This window comes from Mastacembelus armatus, chromosome 5 (assembly GCF_900324485.2).
Source record: "Mastacembelus armatus chromosome 5, fMasArm1.2, whole genome shotgun sequence".
NCBI lineage: Eukaryota > Metazoa > Chordata > Actinopteri > Synbranchiformes > Mastacembelidae > Mastacembelus > Mastacembelus armatus.
The window spans coordinates 12768580-12780927 of NC_046637.1; the positions used below are offsets into that span (position 1 = coordinate 12768580).

The following is a 12348-nucleotide window of genomic DNA, read 5'->3' on the forward strand; positions in this document are numbered from 1 at the left end:
AATCCCTAGACGTTTATTCAAGTGTGATATGAGTATACTTCTTTTAAACATAAAGTAAAAAAGTATACTTTCAGTTTACTCTTACTGACCTATCACTGAGACCCACAGTGGGTACCAGAATATGCTATCATAAATCGGACAGGCAACACCCTTAGCTCAATCTACATTAACTTTAAACTGACATACTAATATAATTTGAAGCAGCTTCTAGCCCTTGCCGTTACCCAAGAGTAAATATTTAGTGGATTTACATAATCTCATATTATTATATGAGATTTTGCAGACCCTATCGATCTTGTAACTAACTCAGATTAAAACCAAACATGAAAATGCTACATAAACCTCCTATATCTGAATCTCAGACTTCAGTGTGGAATCAAGCAACAACAAAAAGTGTATGGTCTCCCTTAGCTATAACACTTTGTGTCTCTTAAATTTTTTTTTAACTGTACTGTAATCTTTAACTGATGTAATTATAGTGTTATCACTTAATTTGCAAAAAAATAAAAAATCCAATGTAAAATGAGAAGAAAGAAGTAGCAGAAACAGACTTACATCGAGAGCTTTGCGCTTCTTAGCCAGGAGTTTGTCTATATCTGAGGCGACTTTCTCCACAATCTTCCGAGGCTGATTCTTCACCAGACTGAACCGTCTTCTTTCTTCATTGTATATCTATTAATTTTTTAATGGAATATGTTAAAAATGTGTAACTTCAGTCTGTAAAGTCTGTGTCTGCTAACTTAATGTCTTTCTATTGGCAATTTCACATTAAAGCAGTTGATTGTTAAGCCTGTATCTGTTTGGAGCTATTTCATTTTTTAAAAATATATTTTGTAAAACTAGCGAAACAGGGAAAAGGAATATCTCAGAGTAGCCCTGAAAGAAGACAGAGCCTTATAACTTTTTGTGTTCAAATATTCAGAACACACAGAAACACTGTGTTTGTGTGTTCAATCCAAATCTAAATATGGGTCCTTTCATGTAATCTATTGACACACAATATCTGTCATCTCTAGAATAGTTTTCAGAGAATTACAATAGTGGATTTTCATTTCCAAAAAATAAACTGTGGTAAATATCAATGTAGCCACATTAATGTTATTTACTTTAAATCTTTAACATATAAGAATGACATTTTATTTATTAAGTTTTTTACTGAATGACTGATTCACAAAAGTTTCTCTTATAACAGATTATGGAGCATTTTGAAAACAAAGACTATGGATTCACCCATAGGACTGTTACAGGTTATTGAGATGTTTTCAAGATGTCAAGATGTTTTCTATAATACTTAATTTTTAATTTTTACTGTTGTGATTTTTTATAAAAGAGGCTAACTGCATAAAGACTGAAGTTAATTTTTTATTACAATTGTAATATTGTTATAATTGTAATAATAAAATTGTATTAATTGTAATAATAAAATATTAAAGAGAGGACATATTCTATCTCAAATGTATTGTTTTGTTCAGAAGTCCAAATATCCAAAATTATTTCATTTACTGTGGCACATGAAAGACATGAACTGAAAGTCTTCTCTTTCAAGAGGTTGGAATCACAAAATATTTGCACTGTTTCATTATTTTGCTGGACAAGACTGAAACAATGAACCATAGCTTCCATGACAATTATTTTTATATCAACTTATCAAATAATTGTTTCATCTCTTAATTTTCCTCTTCTACTTATACCTCTTTCTGAATCTATGACTTCATGATACACTAATTTTCATTTAATAAAGATTTGGGTCTAAAACTTTGTGCAAACTGCCATATTGGCTCAGATAATTAATGTTTTATGCTCTTTTCCAGAGGGCCAGAAGTTAAATTAGACCACACATGGAAACACATCAGAGTAAACATCACAGGACCTGAAATATGGGCTCACAATATATTCCTTATGATTTGTTGGGCTAGAGAACCTTATGGGTCATCAGGAAACATCTGGGAATGGCACCAGAGTGAAAGCAAATAAAGTTACACAGAGTAAACCTCTGTAATATCACAAATAGCACAAACCAGCAGAGAAGTGAAGCATTTTAAATATTTTGCAGTGGCCCTTTCCTCATGGTGGCTGAGAGTTCAGGAGGTTCATCACAATCGAATACGCAAGCAAACAAGACACATGCAGTATCTCACCGTGGGCTTTAAGTCATCAGACTCTAAATCCCAAGAGCGAAAGTGGCAGAGAGAAGATGAAGACAAGACAGTACCCTAAAGGACTACGTTTGGCAAACTTGAAAACATAGTGAATGACAGCTTTCACACTATAAATGGACTTCATAAATGAACTTCAAGCTCTCCCTCAAGTTATGTACCGACCAGATGCTGTATTGGCCCACACCACACAGATGGGAACGGTTGCTTCTCTGAACTGTTCTATCTGTGAAGAACTAATTCCTGTGTACAATATTTTTAGTTAGCTCTTCCTGGACATCAATATGAAGTTTCCAGCCTTTAAATAATAAATATCTTTTCATGAAAACAAGGTAGGACCAAGAAATGTGACTAGGAGAGGTCCACTGTATCACACACATCCCGCTAAATGAACAACGAACATCTAAGGCATATTATTATTTTTATTACCCACGCTAGTGGCATGGCTGTTGGCCTGTGTAGTTGCTGCTTCGGTCCAAAAACTGAAATGCTTTAACAGCTATTAGATGGCTTGCCATTAAATTGGGTTATTAATTATCTCTAAATGTAAAACCATGGCTTATTATGGGTTGAGGAAATGAAAATGATGTTTCATTGAAATTACAGGCTTTTCCTTGACGAGAGAAGATTGCACTGGGTGAACAATTTCTTTAACAGTGTTTCAGGAGCATGGATGGATTAATGAGGATTCAATGAACAAGAGAGTCTGAAATCGAGGCATTACTGCAGGCTGCAGGCTGACCATCTGCTCTGCTCTGACACAAACAGAGAGGACACGTGCCGCTACTCTCTGCCGAGGGAACACCCCCACACATCTTCACAGAGCAGAGCTCTCTTGCCCCCTGCAGATCATCTTTAGTCCTGTTTTTGAACCCATTATAGTGAAGGACAAATGGAGAAAATAAGGGGAAAGGGCAAAGGTGGTATTTTCAGTATGAGACATCTTCCTTACAACAGACTACGTTTACATGCATTACGTACTAGATTACTGTAAAAGAAGTCAAGAAATTGGACATTTCCATCCAATGCACAAGACAAATCTAAATCCCCAGTTTAAGGTACATTTGGTAGAAAGCTATTTTTTTTGTAGTTCAGTTTTCACTTTCTTCCACAAAGATTAAATTATTACACACTACATTATTTAGTGTAAATATTTTAGGGCGCAACTAATGTCTCCATAGGGATTAATAAAATTTATCTTATCTGTTATTCAATTATTTTCTATTAGTTATTATTACTGTCAGTAAATTTTCTTCACTGTGACATATTCATATTATTCAACCTCGTTCATATTTAGTTATTGTTTCACTAATCCAATAATATTTTAGCTCAAATTTATCTTCACAGCAATGCAAAACCATTTAGAAACCACATTAAGTGTATTTATGGTCAAATAATAAGCTTTCTTTCTTTCTTAGGGTAACATATTCTTTCATGGGCGCTGGAATTTATTTTGACTGGATCCCAGTCTGTAAATTCTTGCCAACAAACCACATCCACATACAGTGGTGTGAAAAAGTGTTGGCCCCCTTCCTGATTTCTTATTTTTTTGCATGTTTGTCACACTTTAATGTTTCAGATCAGTGTTAATTTTGACAAGAGATTTTAATTTAGTTTTAGCAATATTTTAGTCATCTGCTTTGTTTTAGTTTTAGTCTAGTTTTAGTCGACTAAATCTACTGTAGATTTAGTCGACTAAAATATATTGGGTTTAATTTAAGTGTAATTTCGTAAAACTATTGTAATATACAAAATATTCTAAATTAAAATTAAATAAAAAACAAGTTTCATTAAATATATATGGAATATGGCCTTTCCATAAAATACCAAAAATTAGATATGCATTGTTTATAACTTGCATATGACATTTTTCATTCTTTAAAGCAAAAGTGCAACTCCAAAATATTTAAGAGAAAAACTGTATTTAGCAGTAATTCCATTGCATCAAACGTGAAACCTACCCATATATCTTCTCTTTGTTTTCTCCAGCTGTTTCCATTTCATTATAGTTTAAGTCAGACAGAAACCCAGTGTAGGCTATGATGATGTCGTGTACTCATGCATACCACGTCACTAGGTGGATCAGTTACTTTTCAAATGTGCGTATGCGTCTAAGAAGATTGATTCTGATTGGATCTTTTCTAAAAACGTCCCTCACTCACATTTTTGTCTCGTTTTTATTAGTCAACGAAAATGTCAATATATTTTAATTATAGTTTTCGTCGTCATCACTTAATTTTTATTTATTTAACGTCTCGTTTTCGTCAGTGAAAACTTGTTAACGAAAATTATAACGAAGATAATTCGTCAACGAAATTAACACTGCATCAAACAAATTTAAATATTAGTCAAATATAACAAGTAAACACATCATGCAGTTTTTAAATGAAGGTTTTTAATAAGGGAAAACAAAATCCAAAACTACATGGCCCTGTGTGAAAAAGTGTTTATTTAAAAAGTTTGTGCTCTCTCCCTCTCTCTGTACCTTCTGCGGGTGTCCCTAGTCCTGGAGCTGTATATTGCTGATGTGCAGTTACTGGCCCCACCAACCTGCATTGTCTATTTGTTGTTTATCGTTGCTGTTCTTTTCTCTCTCCTCTATCCAGTCACCCCAACTGGTCGAGGCAGATGGCCACCCAAACTGAGCCCGGTTCTGCTGCAGGTTTTTTCTTCCATTAAAGTTTTTCCTTTCAACTGTAGCCAAGTGCTTGCTCATAAAGGATTTAGCATTGAATTGAATTGAACTGAAAAACTGCATGATGTGTTTACTTGTGTTATCTTTGACTAATATTTAAATTTGTTTGATGATCTGAAACAAAGTGTGACAAACATGCAAAAAAATAAATAAATCAGGAAGGGGGCCAACACTTTTTCACACCACTGTAAAACAGTCCCTGACAAATGAAATAGAGTATTTACTCCTTTGTGAGTGATGTTTGCTGAAAACAACAGTGAGCAGCTCCAGCTGTTTTAGGTCGTTATGTTGGACTCTTTATTAGATTTATTGTAGGAGAAATAAGAAGCGGTAATATAAATAATAAAATCATATATTGGCACACTTACTGTTTGAAAATTTTCAGCCACAAACATCTTTGCAGAAATTGTAACAATATGCAGGTTGAAATCAAGACCTGTGACACTTCAGCTTGAAAAGGAACCCAGGTTTCTCATTTACAGGATCTCGGAAATCAGGCTCCTGCAGAAATCTGATTACATTAATGCATTAAATATATTGCATCAGATTGACTGTTGTTTGTTTCTGACGGAGAACCATGTTCATGGAACCAAATTATTGCAACAGAAAGTGAAAGTGAACTGTTCTCCTACTGACACATAACACAGGCATTGTGTGATTTGTCTTATGAAAGGTCTGAATTAGTAGTCATGAATGTAGGTGTTTTTAGGCTCATGACTTCATGCAACATAATACTAGATATTCTAAATTTAACCACTGTAGGCGTCTCTTTTGCTCTGTAGGAATTGTACAATGTGTGTGTAGCTGATAATTATTGCAAACAATGCACAAAGTGCCAGAAAAATTTGGCAACAACATATAAAAATCAGAGGATGCCTTTGGAAAACTGCTGAATTTAAAAGCTATTAGATGGAGTTTTAGGTCTGTCCGGAGAAAACAAAAACATTGTGTTACTGGATGTTCACTACTCTGCAAGGAGTTCCATAAAATGACAAAAATTGATAGTAAATAGTTTCCTCTGAGGCAGACTGTAATTTTTTTCTTGTTTTATGCACCTTTTTACCATTAACTATTAACCTTTATGGATTTAAGGCTATTCTATACCTTGACCTCCCTGTTTGATGCATTTCTTCCTGACTTTATGCAGCTCTGTGATGAGTAAAAGCTGTTCACTATGAAAAGAGAGCTACACACTCACCCCTTTCAACTGCTGAGCTCCAGTGATTTGCTGAAAGACTCTGTCAATCTCCTGCTCGATTCGCCTGGCCCAGTGCATTATCCTGTGGATAAACAGCACAGAATGACTGTCACACACCACAATCAAATGAAAAAAGATACCTGCATGTGTGTATTTTACAGGCATATACATTGACAACAAAATTAGGATCTACTTACACATGAATTGATTTAAATTGAATATTACTGCATTCAAGAACAATCATGCTCTGAAATTTAGAGGTTTATTTTGGGCCTCTGTAAAATTAATTTACATTGTTTTAATAAATAAAAAATGTGCTTCTACAGTGCAGCCAATTGGACTAGTTAACCACTAGTTATTTTATGTTCAGCAGAATAAATAAAACTTGACCAATAAGTAAACAGGTAACCCAGATCTGTGCACATCTTTACATACCATATCATGTTTTCAAAAAATGTTCCATTTATTACTACTAATTACACCAATTCAGTGCTTTCTTATTCTATGCAAGTTTCACTGAAATGACAAAAACAGAAAAGAGGCTTAGACAAGGTGCAGAGAGTAAGTCAGTAAATTTTAATAATGCTACCTTATCAGCTTTGTTGATTCATTGTCATAATTCTGTCAAATTTCAAAGCATAGAAAAATATACAATTTACTATTTAATTATTAAGTAATGTCCATAATGGATAGTCATCCTAAACTTTGGAAGTCTGTCAGCTTTGCCCCACTTTTCATCCAACTGATTTTATGTTGTACAAAACCCTGAGTCATGAAGCAACATCTAGTACAAGATACACAAACACAACATAAGCTTTGTTACAGAGTCCGCAAACAGTATAGCTGAGTTTTAAACACAAAGTCAGCAAAATAAACACCAGTGTCATCGACATACCCACCACTGCATCTGATGATGAAGGATCGCCAACACCAGTACATAACTGTTTCAATTAAAATAAGATTTTAAAAAGATTTTAAAAATTTATTTATTTTTACTGATAACAGGTTTGAGTGTCTGGATATTTAAAGTGTCTGACAGCAAGAGCGCTCCTACTAATGTGTGTTAAATGTCATCTCCAGCACATAAATCACACCCACCAGAGAACACACACGCAAGGTGTGCCAGAGGTGCCAGAACCACCAGCAGCACTGTATTAGCACATTCAGTTCTAACAGCTAATTCCCTTCCAGCCCACACAAACATCGTCTTGGACGCACAAGAGGCTTTAACAATAAATAAAGGGCTATGAGGACCACCAAGGGCTTCTGATTTCCCAAATTTTAGATAGCATTTTAATGAGCTATAAATATGCAAACATACAAATGAAGATTTGCAGAAAGTATACTCAAATATATTTTAAAGTTCACATCTCCAATTTGTAACTCAAGTTTCTGTTCACAAAGTTCAATATAAGATAAACCTTTTCACAGATTTTCTCAGGTTTAAGACAACTGAGCCCCTGAAGGGACATTACACATAAACAACAAAACACATAAAATTAATGAAGTGATTCTTTAAAGAAAATTATGTTACTGTAAGGTGGAAGTATAGCAGCTACTTTTAAAAACACCGCATCTACAATCTGTAGTCCGGCATTTTTTTGAGATCAGAGAACATACAAACATGATATGGTATGTATGGATTATATGCCAGCCAACCTAAAACAGGGGTTTAGCTGTGATGCACTATGGCTAGAAACATCAGCGTTTGTTATTTACTAATTGAGTTGAAAAGTGGAATGTATTCTGGGCACACCTAGTTCTGTAAATTGTGCACATAAAAAAACTCCCAAGGTGCATTTCCCATACCCTAAAATTTTGTTGCATGCACCACACAATCAGCCGCCTAAAGCAATTCACTTTTGGATTCTGGATAATTTTTGAATGAAAATCAGTAACTGTGGTGCTGTTTTCTTCTCAGCTAAAATAAGCCAGTGTGCTACTGACGTGATTTAGAGACAAGTGACAAGCTATTGCCACTCTCAGCATATACAGTACTAAACAATCATTTATGCACCTCCAGTGCAATACAATAAGAACAATACACAAAAGAGGAGGAAAACTGCAAATGGTAGCAATGGTGGCCAATACCCATGGTTATTTTTTCACATTTAGAGTGATCCATCATGCCTAAGTGACAGAATCTAATCATTTCTCAGAAAGATAAAATAAAACTTCTGGTCATAACTGTTAAGCCCCGAGTCCTGGTTTCCTGTTTTGCACTTTATTTTGGTTAACTTCCTGTTCCTGTTCTGTGTCTTATTCCAGGTGCCTTTATGTTCACTGTCATTAGTAGATTGCTTTCACCTGTGTCTTGGGTTCTAGTATTTAAGTTCTCCGTTTCCCTTTGTTCACTGCCGGAACATTAGTTACTGTACCCATGCTGAAAGGAGTCAATAAGTTTCTGTTCCCCCTGTCTGCCTGCCCGCCGAGTAGCGGAAAATAAAAGCCTGTTTGTCCAGCATTTGGGTCCTCACCTGTTTTTCCCGTGTCACCGCCACGAGGGCGCAACAGAATGTTCCGGCCACACACGGACCCAGCGAACACCGAGGGGAGATGGTGTGAAGGGCTCCTTCCGCTGTTTTTAGAAGATTACACGGCGCCGATCTTGAGGAGCGATCAGCAGGAACGGGTGCTGCGGGGCACCCTCTGCGAAGCGCCGAGCGAGAGGGGGCAGAAGGTATGCAACCTTTTTTCTGCTCTTCACACCACGCTGGAGACTGGCCGCAACCTTTCGGTCCCTTTCTCCGTCGCCAGGCGGCTTTGCCTGAGCCAGCTCCAGCCACTGTTTCCTGACCTCCCAGCCAGTATGCCAGATCCCCGGTCCCCGGCGTCCCAGCCGCCAGATCCCCGGTCCCCGGCGTTCCAGCCGCCAAAACCATCCGGCTTACCTCTGTGATCTTCCACGCCGCATTGCGGACCGTCCTGCCTACAACACCAGTTCTGCAGACGCTGAGGCGCGTGCCATCTGGCAGGAGCTGAAGGCAAAGCCCCTGGCCCCCTGGAATTTGGCTCCCCTCGCTGCTGACCAGCCCGAGTCCCTCCTCACTGCTGCCCAACTACCTGGACCGGCATCCCCGGTCCGCCGGAGTCTCCCGAGCAGCCGTCTCCCGAGCTGCCGACTCCCGAGCAGCCGTTTCCCGAGCAGCCGTTTCCCAAGCAGCTTACTCCCCAGCTGCCGCCTCCCGCGCAGCAACCGCAGGTAGAGCCACCGGGCCAGCAATCTCGACGACGGAGTCGCCGTGGCTGAAAGAAATCGGCATTGGGACCACAATGCACCGACGACAGCGTTCCCACTGAGGCACCTTCCCAATCCGGTCCTGGCGGTCCGACCTCCAGCGTGCCGATCCGGCCGACAACGCTGGAGCCCTGCCAGCCAAGCCTCCCAAGTCTCAGCGTGCCGATGAGGACACCCCCACTGAGGTCTCAGTCCTGACCCCCGAGCCTCAGGACAATTACGTCCTCGCCCCTGCTGAGATTCCCGAACCAGAGCCAGAGCCAGAACCAGAGCCAGAACCAGAGCCAGAACCAGTACCTCCCGAGCAGCCAGAGCCCGAGTCAGAGCCAGAGCTTCCTCGGCAGCTAGAGTCAGAGCCAGAGCTTCCTCGGCAGCTAGAGTCAGAGCCAGAGCCGCTACAGTCAGAGCCAGAGCCCAAGCTGCTGCCACAGCTGTCTGAGTGTCCTGAGCTGCCGCAGCAGCTTCCCGAATATCCCGAGTATCCCGAGCCGCAGGAGCCGCCGTCGCAGTGGCAGCTAGCAGAAGCCCCAGAGCCGCTGCCGCAGCAGCTTCCCAATTATCCCGAGTATCCCAAACAGCCCGAGTATCCCGAGCCGCAGGAGCCGCCGTCGCAGTGGCAGCTAGCAGAAGCCCCAGAGCCGCTGCCGCAGCAGCTACCTGATGTCCCCGAGCCGCCGCCGCGGTTGCCCGAACCACAGCAGCTTCCTGAGTACCCTGAGTACCCTGAGTGCCCTGAGTGTCCTGAGTGTCCTGAGCACCCTGAGTATCCTGAGCTGCCGCGGCAGTTTCCTGAGTTTCCTGAGTATCTTGAGTATCCTGAGTTTCCTGAGTATCCTGAGTATCCTGAGCTGCTGCAGCAGCTTCCAGAGTATCCTGAGTGTCCCGAGCCGCCGCCGCAGCTGCCTGATGTCCCTGAGCCGCAGCTGCCTGATGTCCCTGAGCCGCCGCCGCAGCTGCCTGATGTCCCTGAGCCTCCGCCGCAGCTGTCTGATGTCCCTGAGCCTCCGCCGCAGCTGTCTGATGTACCTGTGTCGCCGCCACAGCTGCCTGATGTCCCTGAGCCGCAGCTGCCTGATGTCCCTGAGCCGCAGCGGCAGCCAGCCGAGTTCCCTGAGCCGCAGCGGCCGCCAGCAAGGTTCCCGGAGCTGCAGCGGTCGTCAGCAGAGTTCCCCGACCGGCCACCGCCGACGCGGCAGCCAGCCGTGTTCCCTGCGCCGCAGCGGCAGCCAACCGAGTTCCCTGCACCGCAGCGGCAGCCAGCCGAGTTCCCAGCGCCGCAGCGTCAGCCAGTCGAGTTCCCTGCGCCGCAGCGGCAGCCAGCCGAGTTCCCAGCGCCGCAGCGTCACCCAGCCGAGTTCCCTGCGCCGCAGCGGCAGCCAGCCAAGTTCCCTGAGCCGCAGCGGCCGCCAGCAAGGTTCCCGGAGCCGCAGCGGCCGTCAGCAGAGTTCCCCGACCAGCCACCGCCGACGCGTCAGCCAGCCAAGTTCCCTGTGCCGCATCGGCAGCCAGCAGAGTTCCCAGAGCCGCAGCGGCAGCCTGCAGAGGTCCCCGACCAGCTACCGCTGATGTGGCAGCCAGCTGAAGTCCCTGAGCCGCAGTGGCCGCCAGTGGAGTTCCCCGACCAGCCACCGCCGATGCGGCAGCCAGCCGAGTTCCCAGATCCGCAGCGGCAGCCAGCCGAGTTCCCAGATCCGCAGCGGCAGCCAGCCGAGTTCCCAGAGCCGCAGCGGCAGTCTGCAGAGTTCCCCGACCAGCCACAGTAGTGTATACTGGTTTATGCGGCGGGGGGCTATTAAGGGGGGTCACTTTTTATGATCGTTATTTATGACAGTCATAAAGATAATAAACCATAAAATCGGCGTCACGCTCTCCACCCACCGGGCGGCGCAATTTTCCTATTGGTCATACCGATGTCTGTGGGCTGTGGCGTGCTGACGCGATGCCGAGGCGGGTGTGTGTGTGTGTGTCAAGTTTCGCAGGTATTTAAATACCTGCAGAAGGCGCCTGAGGGCCTTTTCTATCTCTTGTTTTATTAGCAAGAACTGTAGGGAACAACAATGATGATCTTTCCATCAGGTACGTGCGTCGTTTGTTCCTCGATTCAATAGCGTGTATATCAGACCGTCTGCAATGAATACATTGTATTTCAAAATAGCATGACTCTGTCAGGTACCGCAACCATTTCGTTGTTGGATGAGGATTCTCCACAATCACCAGCATCTGCTGGAGGTATGTATCCATCTTTTATATATTTTTTATAATATGTTTTATCTTGGGATGATGCTGTTACTGAGGGATTCTAATGGAAATATGGGTCCCTCAACAGGGACCATCGCTGAGTCGGATAATCGTGGCGATGCATACCTGTGTGATAAAGGTGAGAGTTATTCTTACATGTATCCCTGTTTTAAAGCAGGATCAGAAAGTTGTGGTTTTTACAAAATGTTGGTGTGCTTCACAGAAAATCCTGGAGGGCAGCAAAGAGGCCGTCTGTCTTTAAAGAGACGCAGAGAGCACGCTATTTTAACTGAAATAAACAGTCAGGGTGAGTATGCATGTGATGGTGGGTTTATATTAAAAAATAGTATTGTATTATTGGTGTGTGTAGCTGATTATCTTTTATACAATCTGGTAATGTAGCGGATGTCGAGAGCGCAGTGAGCGGAGGAACAAGAGGAGCAAGCCCCAGCGGCCCTGTGCTACCCAGCCGTTCGAGAGTCGCGGAGCGTCCGCTGCCGCCGGTGGGGCTGCAGAGGAAGGACGAGCTGTGTCGTGAGCGTGTGATAAGCAAACAGCTCTGTGATTACGATAGTGAGGGTATGAGATTGATATAAAATGCATTTCAACACGTTTAAATAAACGGGTTGTTTATAACGCTGTTTTTAAATGGTTTTCAAACGGTTTGTCTGTCTTTATATCTAGATGATTTTCAACCGGCCAAGAGACTGAGAGCCGCCCCTGCAAGATCTGCAAAGAAGAAGAAGAAGGAGGAGCAGAAGAAGACCGATACTTGTGTTACAGCGACACCGGTGGTCGATAAGGAGAGCGAGCTGTGGGGGTC

General features: G+C 42.3%; 1 protein-coding gene across 1 annotated transcript in view; it reads right to left on the reverse strand.

Moving 5' to 3' along the window:
• Positions 1 to 12348, reverse strand: part of cacna2d2b (calcium channel, voltage-dependent, alpha 2/delta subunit 2b) — a 48283-nt gene that overhangs the window by 18407 nt on the left and 17528 nt on the right. The window contains exons 2-3 of the mRNA XM_033325212.1: positions 6050 to 6131; positions 556 to 672 (exon numbers count right to left, since the gene is read on the reverse strand). Of these exons, the coding sequence (XP_033181103.1) occupies positions 556 to 672; positions 6050 to 6131 (199 nt within the window). The remainder of the gene's footprint in view (positions 1 to 555; positions 673 to 6049; positions 6132 to 12348) is intronic.